This window comes from Gastrolobium bilobum, unplaced genomic scaffold, assembly GCF_033153095.1.
Source record: "Gastrolobium bilobum isolate Gb01-03AN ecotype WA unplaced genomic scaffold, APGP_CSIRO_Gbil_v1 utg19024, whole genome shotgun sequence".
In the NCBI taxonomy this organism is placed as follows: Eukaryota; Viridiplantae; Streptophyta; class Magnoliopsida; order Fabales; family Fabaceae; genus Gastrolobium; species Gastrolobium bilobum.
Window position 1 is genome coordinate 12729 of NW_026899348.1, and position 14572 is coordinate 27300.

The 14572-nt window shown below is 35.5% G+C and overlaps 1 protein-coding gene across 1 annotated transcript; it reads right to left on the bottom strand.

Moving 5' to 3' along the window:
- Nucleotides 1–260: 260 nt before the first annotated feature.
- Nucleotides 261–2111, bottom strand: LOC133289789 (receptor-like protein EIX2). Its single transcript, XM_061487787.1, has 2 exons — nucleotides 1848–2111; nucleotides 261–1682 (listed from the first exon to the last, which is right to left on the bottom strand). Exons 1-2 carry the CDS (start codon nucleotides 2109–2111, stop codon nucleotides 261–263), a joined length of 1686 nt encoding a protein of 561 aa, XP_061343771.1.
- Nucleotides 2112–14572: the final 12461 nt, after the last annotated feature.

The following is a 14572-nucleotide window of genomic DNA, read 5'->3' on the forward strand; positions in this document are numbered from 1 at the left end:
TACTTACAAAACAACACAGACACATAAATTGAATATATATATGTAGGTAAATAGACATACGATAATGTACCAAAAAAAAAAAAAAAAATAGACATACGATATACTTCTAAGCTAAAGAGAATAAAAAGCACTCACTTTCAGGATAATAGATATAGTATATTTGATTGAAACAATATAAATAAATATGTACAAAAATCAGACTCAATTTGAAGCTTAAAAAAATAGATTCTTTACTTACCACAATTGCAATCTCTTAGATTTCAATAAAGAGAATTCATCTTTTGAGTCACCATGGTATACAGTCGGTGAAGAAATGTGAAATAGGCATGCCTGCATCTCCTGTTGAATAATATGGGACCGAAAACTCCCCAAAATCCCGATGCAAATCCAATTCCCAAGCCCATATAGAACCATGAATATACTTCAGATTTATCATCATCACCATCATGATCTTCTCCCATTAATTTTGTATCATGTGGTTTTTTATTTTGTGGGCAGATCTGAGTAAGTGGAGGTCCACAAAGTTCATTATTACCCATATAACTAAGATTTGTGAAACCTTGAAGTTGGGTCCCCGATGGAATTTTGCCCATAAAATTGTTGAAGGACAAATTTAAGTCACCAAGAAAAGACAAACCAGACAAGAACTGTGGAATTTGTCTTGAGAGACGATTGTTTGAGAGATCAAGGCACTCCAACTGTTTCAAGTTTCCAATTTCATTTTTTATCGTCCCTATTAATCGATTATGGGACAAATTCATTGACTGCAATCTAGTCAGCATGAATATCTCTAAAGGCACTGTTCCAGACAAATTGTTGCTTGAAAGATCAATAGCATACATCAACTTCCAATATTCTAATTCATTGCCTTTTTTGGGCATAATAACAACAAAAACAATGTCTACTTCATTATCAGTTGATTGAATTCTAATGCCGAACTCCCCAATTGAAGCATGATCAGAAAGCATAGATGTGATGTTATGGAGGCAGTTGGGTATTGGTCCTGATAATCTGTTATTTGCAAAGTCCATGAACATTAGTGAATTAAGTTGGCATATCTGTGTGGGGATGTTGCCACTGAATTGGTTCGAGCTCAGTTGGATAATTTTTACACTCCCCATCCAGCTTGGTATAGCTCCAGAGAAGTTATTTTCGCCTAAATTAAGGATCCAAAGGTTCTGGCAATCTTTTAGTGACAAAGGTACTTCTCCAAAGAAATTATTTTCATTTAAATGCAATGAAACAAGATTAGACAAGGAGGCCATTGATTGAGGAATCTTTCCAGTTAAGGTATTCTTCCCCAAACTTATATGACGCAACTGTTTCCAGTGAATCCAACAATCTGTGAGTTCTCCCGATAAAAGATTATTGCTCATTTCTAAGTACTTTAAACTGCTTTCTTCTACCATCTTATGACATAATAGAGGAGAAATGGATACAGTCAAAGAGTTATTAAATAAACTCAAAGCGGCCACTTTAGGTGATAATCGAGGCAAACCACCTCGCAAATTATTGGATTCCAACCAAACCAATGTCGAGTTTAGCAACACATTTGACATGTCCTCGCTGATTGTGTTGTTGTGTAAAGAGAACCATTCAAGTTGAGCAGCAAAGTCCCAAAGCTTGTCAAGAGGTTCAAATGAAGCACGTGAGTTTTCAATGAGTAGAAAATTGAGAGAACTCTGTGTAAATAGCCATGAAGGAAGTTTGTCAGTCACATATCCCAACCAAATACCTTTAAGTTGAAATGGAGGGATCCATTCAGGATCAAAATCAAAGACCAAGGCTGGCGAGCTCAAGAGAAGGTGCTTCTAATTTGAAAGAGAAAGTAAATTTCTTTCAGACACATTTCCTGTCAAGGAATCATCACCAACTTCCATGCGCTCCAAGTTGGAGAGTAGCCCTAGACTTTCTGGAAGATTTCCATTCAAGTGATTTGAATAGAGATCCAATAGAATCAAGGAAGATAGATTTCCCAAATTTGTGGGAATTGGACCAGAAAATGCATTATGAGAAAGATCAAGTTCTTGTAGTCTTTCAAGTTGCCCTATCCAATCTGGAATAGGTCGACCCATGTTATTATGAGACAACCAAGGATTTGATGCTGCCATGATTTGGCAATATTTTCGATAGTTGGCCATGTATACTATTTTGACTAAGGTCAATATGAGAGATGTGAGAACTGAGATTGAATAACCAATTAGTCAACTCGGATATAAAGGACCTGTTTGATTGTGTTCTGATTTTTTTGTTCTTAAAACTGTTTTGTAAAATAGTTATGGAAACAGTTGTTTTCTATATTTTTTTCTTTTTGAAAGTTAAAAACTAAAACAGAAAACAAAAACAACTCAGACATGTTCTCTAAATTTGATTTTAAAAACAAAAAAAACAGTTATAGTTTTTAAAACATTTTTTACAAAACAGATCTTACCAAACGAGTTTTTTTGTTTTTTTGTTGTGAAAATTAAAAAACTGTTTTGGAGAACAGTATTCAAACAGAGCCAAAATGATTGTAAGCAAGATCTAAAACTTGAAGTGAAGTAAAATTAACATACTGAAGAGACGGATAAATGTTTTCAAGTTGACAGCTCTCCAAGTGTAACTCTACAAGTGAAGGGAGCATGGTCACTGACTGAAGCCAATCAATTTCCTTGTGAAGATAAACACCACCGAGGTTAAGATATTGCAAGGAGGAAAGATGGGAAATCCAATGGAGATTAGGAATGAGAATATCAGAATTATATGATAAATCAAGATAATGGAGGTCGGAAGAGTTTCCACACTGATGGGGAAGTGTACCTCTGGACAAGTTATCATATTTCTGACTACCCATTGAGTTATATTGGATAGCCTTGAAGTCATTTTTGCTCAAATTCAAGTAGCTCAAAAATTCAAGAACTAGCAAAGATAGATTGAATTCACCTGTTAGGCAGTGTGATTTGTCGTCCTTCTCTCCAAAAGCAATGATTGTAGATTGAATTGTATGACAAGGGAGATTGAGCTCTGTAACTCTGCCTGTGATATTGTCACACTGAACTCCTGTCCAGTCACAACAATCTTGTTCAATGAACCAAGAGGAGAGCAAGCCTGAAGGATCTATGACTCCTTGTTTGAAGAGTAGGAGTGTGTTCATGTCCTTCTCATTGCAGTGAACATTCAAACTGCACATAACTGAGTTGAACATGAATATACATACCGACCAAAGCAAAACGAATTTAATATTTGAGGGAGAGGAATTTGTTAAAGAACTTTGAGGTCACCACCCCAAAAGCTAGCTCAAAGGGTGGGAGTGTCCAAGGCCTTATAAAGGCTACATTAGTTGCACATACAACCAATGTAGGACTATATATCTCAACACGCTCCCTCACACGAAAGCCCTATGGGCTTGAAACGTGGACAATGCAACAGGCTCAGCCTACCTGTGCTAAGAAACGCCACAAGAGAAAGTGGGGGGCGGCGAGGCTCTGATACCATGTAAAGAACCTTGGGATACACTACCCCAAAAGCTAGCTCAAAGGGTGGGAGTGCCCAAGGCCTTATAAAGGTCCCATTAGTTGCACATACAACCAATGTGGGACTATATATCTCAACACGCCCCCTCACACGAAAGCCCTATGGGCTTGAAGCGTGAACAATGCAACAGGCCCAACCTACCTGTGCTAAGAAACGCCACAAGAGAAAGTGGGGGGCGGCGAGACTCTGATACCATGTAAAAAATCTTAAGGTGGTGTATCGTAAGGTTCTTTACAGAATTCATGATCACAAGAAGATGGGTCGAGGATGAGAATGTTGGATATATGCTCTTTTGGTCACTAAAGTCCTATTGGGCTTCAGTGAAACTTGAGCCCATGAGGCTTAGTGTTGAGTTATATCTAAGACCTAAGCGTATATATTCATAGTTTTCTCATCTTGTGCCTCCAAGGTGAACAGATCATCAGAAACAAACCCCAAGAGGCAGACGTTCATCATCTGAATGGTTGCCCACACAACCATCTCATCCTCCTCGAGAGATAGTCTGGAAGATCTGCCACAGTCCAGCTTCAAGGAGGTTGTTCGTGCTGCGGCGCTGAGGTAAGCTGTTCGTGAAGAGGAATCCTACAAGGGAAGATTCTACACGAGACCTGCGCACCGAGAGGTAATTGTGAAACAAGGATGATTCGGTAAGCATACCAATGTACTAGGTCCTAAACAGCTTCCGCATAAATATAAGATTTCCTACAATTGGTATCAGAGCCTTGGCTGTACATTGGTATGTGAATCTAGTTTCACTATTCATGTAATTAGTTTTGCTTCTTGAAATGTGGCACCTAGGGTTCTAGGATTATGGTATGAATCTAGCATGTGTATTTTATAATTCATTTTCATAAAAGTTTAAATTTTAATCGGTAAAAATGCTTTAATCCATGGTTAGGGTATCTCGTGTATTTCTCGATTTGTAACAAGGAGGCTAATCCCATATGATTATGTTTCCTCCTTGCTATTTTTGTTTATTTTTGGAATTTCTGTGTATTTTTCAATATTTTGTAAAAGTTCAAGATCGAGAAATCGCGAGGAAGATGCGCAGTCAGCACTGTTGGAGACTTTTCGAGAACTTACCGATCTCAGAACGGAGCGATCTATATATGGTTGGAAAGAGGACAGAAATACAAACGCAACGGTGGGTGGATCGCCTCCATCGGAGATCACACGCTCGCCCACGCGCCTCCACAAGAGGCTGAGAGTGGCAGCCACTCTCCGGCAAAGAATGGGAGAGTGAGGGAGCGTCCGGCCACCTTTTTGGGTGGTTCTGGCGGCGGTGCACTCGTCTCTATGTGGCGGTCCTTCCCCTAGAGTTTCAGCCTGATTTGACTTCGGGTGACGGCGCGGCAGACCTGACGGCTAGGGTTCCTCTTTCGCGTCCTAGGGTTTCTCGCCAAAGGATTGGGCCTTTGGGCTTTTGAGCCCATGAAACCCTAAAAGGGCTTGAGACATATACTATGGGCTAGGCGAAAGTCGAATTCCAAAGTTTTATTATTTAATTTTATTTTATTTTATTTTCTTTAAAATAGGAAGGCCATGGATTAAAGTAATTATGATTTATTATTTAATGCTTTTATTGATTGGTATAAATTATATGATTGATAACATGTTTTATTGCGATAACATGCCATATAGAATAGGTGGTGCCATATTGTTGCATAACTTGTATGATTGCATGAGCATAACAGCTATTATGTCTTCAGCGACTAGTATGATAGTTATTATGAGATTATTTTGATTTTAAATCATCCTAAGAAATTAATTAATAATTATTATGATTTTTATTAAAAATCTAGATTAATAATTGAATTAATTAATTTTGGATAATTACAAATAATCGTTATGGAAATTATTTTGATTTCAAATTATCCTCATAAATGATAATTATTATGATTGTTGCAATCTAGATTAATAATTAAGTCAGCTATTTGGATGATTTAAATCTAGAAAAATAATTAGAGAAAATTTCCTAAGAGAATTCTTTTATTTTGCGAGTAATTTGTGGGTTTTCTGAAATGGTCAGGGAATAACACACGCTGCATACAACATTCATGTATCATGATTGTTTGGAGCACACGCTGACGTAAAGTGACCGGATTTCAGGACCTTAATGCTTTCAAAATTATGTTAAGCTTAGTGCACGTTTGTCGGCGCTCTTACTTATATAGTTTTTGAAATCAAACAAAGGATACTCTCAATTAAATAATTCTTGGAAATTAGAAAATGTTGCTTATGTTGAATGGAAGGAGATTTAAATTAAGAGATTAATTTAACCTTCAAGCGCATTATAGGACCATTAATAAAATAATCATGTGAAGTCCCATCGAATAAGCATGATTGGATTTTATTAGATTGGACTTAAATATCTATGGGAGAAGATTTAAATTAAGAAATTAATTTAAACTCCAGGCGCATTGTGGGCCTATCAATAAAATAATCATGTGAGGCCCCAACGGATAAGCATGATTGGATTTTATTGGGCCTTAATAATTTCAAAATTTTAATAAAGTATTGTACGGCCCATCGTCGATAATACTAAGTTATTAAAGATAATTTTGAAATTAAACAATGAATTCGACTGGGCTTATGAAAATTCTCAAACAAAAATGTTGAATGGGTGAAGGTTTTAAAAATTAATTAATTTTAAAACCTGCGGGCTCCATTTGTGGGTTTATTAGTGAAATGGTTATCGCTGAAGCCCCATCGGATAAGGATAATCAGATTTCACTAGATTAAATCTTAATAATTTCAAAATTTTAGTAAAGTGTTGTACGGCCCATCGTCGGCAATGCTTAGACACTAAGGATAATTTTGAAATTAAACAATGGTTAATTACATTCAACTTTGGTAAAATTGTTAACCCTCCCATCGAGGCTCTGGCAATGGCACTGAAGGCCCAAATAACAATTTTGGTTTTTACAAGTGACTTGCCCATCGTAAGCCTTGTAAAGATAAACTGAAAGATTGTTAACAATAAACAAGAGTAGTTATGAGAATCTACTTGCACTTCGTTTGTTTATTGCATTATTTGTTTGTAATTGTGTGCTTTATATGTTTTTCAGAAAATATCTTAGAAATGATTTTGAGTCGAAAACCTCTAGATGGTACCAACTATGAATAAGTGAAAAGCAAATTTTTTTATATTGTTCTAAAACATAGAAGCTAAAATTTGTCCTGACAATGCGAGGGCCATAGCAACCTGCAGAGAATGCGTCTAAGGAAACTAAGATGCATTTCTCAGATTGGGAAAGGGCAGATATGGTAGTTCGCTGCTATATTATTATCAGTCTTTCCAAATACTTGCAGAAGCAAGTGCACATGATTAAGAGTGGAGTAAAAATGCTTCAGACTCTTAATGACATGTTTGCTGCGTCTAGCAGCTCTTCTAGACAGAATGCAGTCGGTGCAGGTTTTGCTAAGAGTCTTGTTAAATCCAAAGGGAAACCCAAGGGTGGTAACAAGAACAAAATGACTTGGTTATCAGTTGTCAAACCAGTTGCTATGAAGAAGCCGCAAGGCAAGTTCTTCAAGTGCAGACTGAAGGGATACTGAAAGAAAAATTGCCCAGAGGTGATGAAAAGAACCTGACATGGGCATATCAAGGCCTGATCAGTGAATGAATTATTGATTCAGGAATCACTGATTATGTTTGTTACTCTTTGTAGTAGTTCAAACATGGCATACTTGTCAGCAATGGACATAGATATTTTAAGCTTGAAATTGGGAACTGGGTCTGCATTTGCAGTAGGACAAGTTATTAATAAGACTATGGTTTTGGGTGACTGTTTATTTGTTCCAGATTTCAAGAGGAATTCAATTTTTGTTAGTTGTTTTGGTTAAAACATGGGTTGACAATGCAATTGATTCCTCAGTTACATTTCGAAGTTCATCTTCGTCTTGTTTTTTCTGGTACATTGTTTAAATAGTCTTTATTACCTTTCTCCTATACCCCCTAAATTTTTGTGCTGAATGGAAAGGATGACGAACAAGGATTTTCACCAAAGAAATAAAAGTTTCAAATGAAACATAACTTTGGCCTTTGTGATTGAGTCACATTATCTCAAGTAGAGAATATGTTTTAGTTAAAAGAGGGACTGAAAGTTCAATAATCTTTTAACTAACAGCTACATGTTAGTCCTATTTGGAAGGTAAAGTGGCCAAGCAATCCTACAAGGGCCAAAAAGGTTTGCGCAACTATTCAAATGGAATTGGTACATACTAAAGTATGTGGACCACTTAGCGTTCAGACCAGAAGATGTGATGAGTACTTCATTATATGAATGTTTACTCTGGATTTGGACAGATGAACCAAGTGCGCCATAAGTCTAAAGCTTTTGGAAATTTCCAAGAGGTTTAGTCTGAGGCAGAAAAGCATGTAGGTGTTCAAATCAAAACACTTTGGTCTACTAAAGTGTTTGGCTACCTGTCTGGTAATTTCAGGTCTTACCTGATTTAAGAGGGGATAGTTTTCGTAACTGTCAACTCTAAGAACGCGTTAGTTGAATGAAGTTGCAGTATGCAAAAATCAAACATTTCTAGACTTGGTGAAGATCATGTTCAGTTATTCATCTTTGCCAATGTTGTTCAAGGTAGATGCCTAAGAGAAGGAAATCTACCTTCTTAACTTGGTTCCGTCAAAGTTTGTTGTAAAGACACCTAAAGAATTATGGAAAGGGTGCAAGCCCAGATCAAACCATATTCGGATTTAGGGTGCTACGGCACACGTCTTACAACAGCAGTCAAATGAGATGGAATCTTGTATGGAAGAGTCCATATCTTTTGGCTACCCTAAGAGAACTAGGGATGATTTCTTATTTAGTCTTAAGGACAAGATAATCTAAGTGAGAACTCACATGATTTTCTTAAAGGAGGACTAGATAAGAAATTATAAGCTCTTAAGTTAGGTTATTCTTGATGAGATTTATCTCAGATCAAGAATTTCCAGAATCTCTAGAAGCTTCATCCACTGTTCCCTTGATTGTTCAAGAGGGGATAGATATATCTCTAAGTGAACAAACAAGAGAACCATGATTGGAAATTCAACATGATAATATATAAGTGAAACTAGTAGAAATATTAGTATCACATGTAAAGGAACAATATCAAGGATAAGCGGATCCTCAAGAAAATGAAGATCCATCATTTGACCCACTCTTTGTTTTACTATAAATACACAAGGTCTAGTGTAGTACATTCATAGTGGGAGAGAACCTTGTTAACTCTCAAGTTGTCTCTTGTTGAGTGATATTGATCCTACTAGTTACGATAATGCACTAGAAGATGTTGTTGATCAAGTGTTGCTCAAGCTATGAACAATGAGATGAAATACTTGTATTTCAACTCCGTTCGGTCCTAGTAAAGACACCAAGAGGGGTAAAACCCACAAGGTGCATGTGGACATAAAAGGCAAAGAGAGGATGGACAGAAAGGTGAAAACCTTCAAAGCTAGCTTGGAGGCATTTTTTGCCAGACGCCATGCTTGAGTCTATCCAGATTCTCTTAGTTGCTATAAGTCTCAATTATGAGATTTCATTTTGGGAGTTGGATGTCAGGATATCTACATACAACAACCAAAAGGGTTTATAGCAAATGAGTAGGAACACACGGTATGCAAGTTGTGAAAGTCTATTTCATAGACTTAAGCAAGCATCCAGGTCTTGAAACATCAGTTTTGATCAGGTTATCAAAATTTTGATTTTGAGAGAACCTTGATGAATGATGTGTATTTGTATGTAAAGGATACAACGGAAGACAGTAGTTTTTCTGGTATTTTATGTAGATGATATGCTCCTTATTAGAAACAATGTGGAGGTAATATCAAGCATAAAGAGTTGGCTAAGTTAGTGTTTTGGTATGGAAGTACTGGGGAAGCCAATTATATTCTTGGTATAAAACTCTTATGAGACCGGAAGAATAAGTTGTTGGCATCACCTCAGGCTACTTACATTGACAAAACCCAAAATTCAACATGAGAATTCTAAGAGAAGAATTATAATTCTCAGATGTGGAATTCATCTTCCTAAGGAGTGACCAAAGACTTCTAAGAAGGAAGAATGCATGATCAAGATATCTTATGCTTTGGCAAAGGTAGACTCACGCATATCATGTTGGACGTTAAACCAGACATCTGTCACGTAGTGGGAGTAGTGAGATAGTACCATTTTGAACCTAGAGGAATACTAGATTATTGTTAAGCATGTACTCAAGTATCTTTGGAGAACGAGAGATTATATGCTGGTATATTCTAGTGGGAGTCTTGAAAAGCCGAGTTTTCAAAAATTCAGTTATTTCAAGTGGATATTAACTCAAGAGAATCAATCTCGAGCTATGAGTTTCTCACTAAACTCAGATAGCATTAGAGGTGGATCTTGCAGACCCAGTTACTAAGAGTTTGCCTGAATTTGTGTTCGAGAGGCATGTTACTTCTTTGGGTCTTAGGAGGATCCCAGACTTGCATTAAGCAAGTGGGAGTTATTGGTTTCATTGCGCTCTTGGAGTAAGATGATGAAACAATAAAATAATTTTCTGAATTTCATAAATAAGGTTTTATTTATTTATTTTGCGTACTATTTACAAACATAAAGGTCCGGATCAAATTGTGGAGTATATGATCATATGGATACGTTCATGGAGGACATGATCATAGGTTCTCACAATTGATGAATGGAGTCACAGTCGTTAAATAAAGTTGGGCACTTTATTCAGGCTGCAATATTTTATGAAATGATTTTGTCCGAATCATTGTAAAATATTGGTGTGAATTAACATTCACATTGAAAGGATCAAGGAGAGATTTGATTAAGGTTGTTTTTCTGTCATAAAGTATCAAATCTCCAGTTAACTATAGTTATGTGATTGCTCTTAATCTTGAGTTTATTATAAATAGGTAATCAAATAGTTTTCATTCTTTGATTTACCAACGGGTGAGGTTCGATCTTTTGACGGCCAATAACTCGGTGTTTTGGGAGTGAGATTATTTGATTATCAGTATTTATGAGATAAACAACAAGGAATTTATAGAAAATGTCCCCTTGATATATTTCGGTACTTGGATATTAAAGACACTGGCCAGTGCATGTAATCCATTAGAGAAATTATCAAAGTCAAGGGAATAAATAATTGATTGGGTTACAAAAAACTAATCAATGAATTATAGACATTCTATAAAGGGGCAATGCATATTAATGTTATAAAGGTCATTAATCTTGGAGTTCACGTTCGGGCTTTTAGTGGAGTAGCGCCGAATTAGATAATCTTGTAAAGATTATCAGGAGCCTTGATCAATGACAAATGGTAGGTCCCCAGGCTAGCTTGAGACAAGGGATGGGGTATATTATCAGATGATGATAGCTTATGGGCTACATGGTCTTGGGTTTACGAACTCAAGTTTGTATCTTAAAGAGCAAGTGGGAGATTGTTGGATATATGCTCTTTTGGTCACTAAAGTCCTATTGGGCTTCAGTGAAACTTGAGCCCATGAGGCTTAGGGTTGAGTTATATCTAAGACCTAAGCGTATATATTCATAGTTTTCTCCTCTTGTGCCTCCAAGGTGAACAGATCATCAGAAACAAACCCCAAGAGGCAGACGTTCATCATCTGAACGGTTGCCCACACAACCATCTCATCCTCCTCGAGAGATAGTCTGGAAGATCTGCCACAGTCCAGCTTCAAGGAGGTTGTTCGTGCTGCGGCGCTGAGGTGAGCTGTTCGTGAAGAGGAATCCTACAAGGGAAGATTCTACACGAGACCTGCGCACCGAGAGGTAATTGTGAAACAAGGATGATTCGGTAAGCATACAAATGTACTAGGTCCTAAACAGCTTCCACATAAATATAAGATTTCCTACAGAGAAGGCATACTATGCACCTGAACTATTTATATGGTTTGAGTTCGTCTTCCATAAACAAGGACGTTATGGGAAATCCAGCGTTTTTCAAGGTGGCACATTTCCTTTTAAGTGAATAAAATATTTATGTACCACAAAAAAAAGTGAATAAAATGTTTTATGTGAGGGAAATATAGGAATCATGTTGCAGGAATGACACTGTTCATTCCTGCAACAAAGACCCGACAACGTATCTTAAGGATACGGCGCCGTATCTTGATTTTGTTTTGACTTTTTTTTTAAGCGTGAGACCCACACTTGATTTGTGTGTGCAGAAAAATGATCTTGTCATGTGACATGACAAAAAGCGAACCCTTTATCTAATGTATGATATAAAGGAAGGTTTATGTCTTAAATTCTATATCACATTTATGTCTCCACTACTTTCATATCTTTTGAGCATTTAACATTTAAAACAATATTTCCATAAAGATGGAAGAAGTTTTACCCCGTCCATGGAAATCGTTTAACTCATTTGAGATGAGATGTGCATGAGAATTTGCTTCGGTAAAAATAATTTCTCAAAAATTGCTGTTGATCACCAATCGACTACGGTAACTTTTAAGTTATGTCCTTTTTTACAATATTTATTACTTTCAAATATAAATGTAAATGATATGTTTTTTTAACATATTTTCTTATTAAATAATCAGAATTCACTTTTTATTAATGAGACTCACATAAAATTTACTTAAAAATAGAAAATATATTACAAAATATGTGTCGTTAATTAACCTTCTTTCCAAATTCAAAGCCATATGAATTATATTCCATTGATTAAAAAACTCATATTTTAAAGTAAAGTCCTTTTGCATTTTTTTAATTTTTAGTGACGTGTTTCGACAACTTTATCCTGGTGGTGGTTTGTATTGTGTATACTTTTGAAAACCAAGTCTACCTGCCGCTTAAATAGAATCAGGGGTTTCATTTAACATATAAACACAAATAGAGTTAATATGAACATAACATAAATTTGAAAATGAGTTAGAGCGAACACAGGTCATTTATTTTACGGGTTGACATGATATAAGTAATTCACAATTTTAAAGTGTGTCTCTTATTATTCGAATTGACACAATACGATTAGACACAAATAAACTGTATACTAAATGTTATTTTCACCAATATCGTATAGCGTCAACACAACATGAATAACTTGTGAAAAGTATTAAATGTTATTGTTCATTTGAAAATGATTTTTAACTAATATTATATAAATTATATTTATCCTGTCAAAATCACTTTTATAAATCACTTAATTTAATATTTACTTTTAAGTTTTAACTAAAATAAAAAAATTTATATTAAAATAATCTAAAATCGAACTTACAAACGATGATCAAAGACACAGCAACGTCGGCAGTGGTCGTATTCAATTCAACTTTGATCGAACTTTTACTTTCCGTGAATACTTGACTTAACAAGCCAGTGTTCATTAAGTTTCGTAGTAATGTGTGATGGCCCCCCTCAATGTGAAGTAAGGCCAAGTGGGAGCGTGTGTATGTATGATGGTAATCTATGAAAATGGGAAAGGAAACAAATGAGAAAAGGATGATGCGCTAGTGTTGTAAATTATATTTTCCCCAGCGTTGCACGTTGATGCTTTTATTGGATGTTTATTGGTATAACTTTGTCCGTAGCAATTGCAATTGCTAGTAAGATGTAGGTAGGGAACATCTTTTTGTAAAAAATAGATTATACGATTTTTTCTTATGTTACCTTCCATATTAGCTTCCTAGTACACAACATTTGCAAGTCAAAGTAGGGATGTTATGGTCTTCTCCTCTGAAAAAAATTACTTAAAATCATAGTGGTCGATTTAAAAATCATTGCACTTACCAAGTCTAATTGTTCTTTTTACCATTCCAGGCGCATTTTGCTTTCGAGCAATAACTAAATACAAAGTGGACAAACAACAAATGATGAAAGCATGGGTTCTTTCCGCGTTTAAGCACATCCACAGATAATCTTCTTTTGTTATTAAAAGAAATATTTTTAAATTAGTATCTCTTGTTTTCTTGTTCCTTTTCATCAATGTGATTTGAAGACTGTATCGAATAACTAAATACAAAGTGGACAAACAATAAATGATGAAAGCATGGGTTCTTTCCGCGTTTAAACACATCCACATAGAGTCTTCTTTTTTCATTAAAAGAAATATTTTTAAATTAGTATCTCTTGTTTTCTTGTTCCTTTCCATTAATGTGCTTTGAATCTGTATCGAAACTTATCTTCGTTGATGACAAGTTTATATCTTGAATCCTTTAACTATTTGACTATTCCATGTGGACAGTAATCTTCTTATTCTAAAAGTTTATGGGGGAAATTCATGTTTCCCGCAAACTTACTCGTGTTTTCTGCCACAAAATTAGTTGTTCATTTTATATTTCCATATATACAATCAATGGTTACTTGGTTATATACTGATTGCTATTTTAACCTAATAAAAACTAATTCAATCAGCCCCCAGAAAATTAGGTGTAATTAAAATTCACAAAAAATGAATCAAGATTTTTTTTTTTTTACTAGATCAGGGCGTAGGGCGTAGCACAGTAAAAATAGAAAAGCTTATTATTCAAAAAAAAAAAAAAAAAGCTTAGCAGAAACATATAAGATATGAGATGAATCTAAAGTAAACAGATGAAGCAATTCCGTGGGCATTATGCAATGAATAATAACTATAACATTGCACATAATTGAAATATATTATTAAGAGTTAAGTTGTGGGTTAAGAGTTAAATATATTATTAAGAGTTTGTTTAGTAAAATCCTGAGTTTTAAGTCAAAATACAAATTAGGGGCAAAATGATAACGTTGTAAATAATATTGATTTAGTTATTATTTAGTTTTTATTTAGTCATTTATTGTTGTATTGGGCCAAGCCCTTTGTTGTATTGGGCCAAGCCCATTAGGTTAAAAGTAGGTCAAATATTCTCTATAAATAGAGAACCCTTTGTACAGATTATCTACAATACTATAATATATTAGAATAACCTTTTTCAAGTTGGTATCAGAGCTCTCAATCTGAGGGCTTTGCTTCCGCACATATTATCTTCTTTTTTAGCAAAACCCTAATTTCTTTGCCTCTTGCCGCCATTAGCCGCCACCGGAAAAATTTTCCGGAGACCTTTTGGATCAAGGGGACCATTGTTGACCTTATTTTTCCT

Bases quoted from the DNA above. Each gene is read 5' to 3' on its own strand.
- LOC133289789 (XM_061487787.1), bottom strand. From the start codon at position 2,111: ATGGCAGCATCAAATCCTTGGTTGTCTCATAATAACATGGGTCGACCT. The intron at 1,683-1,847 runs GTGTCTGAAAGA...CTATTTACACAG, and splicing joins ATGATTCCTTGACAGGAAAT to AGTTCTCTCAATTTTCTACT.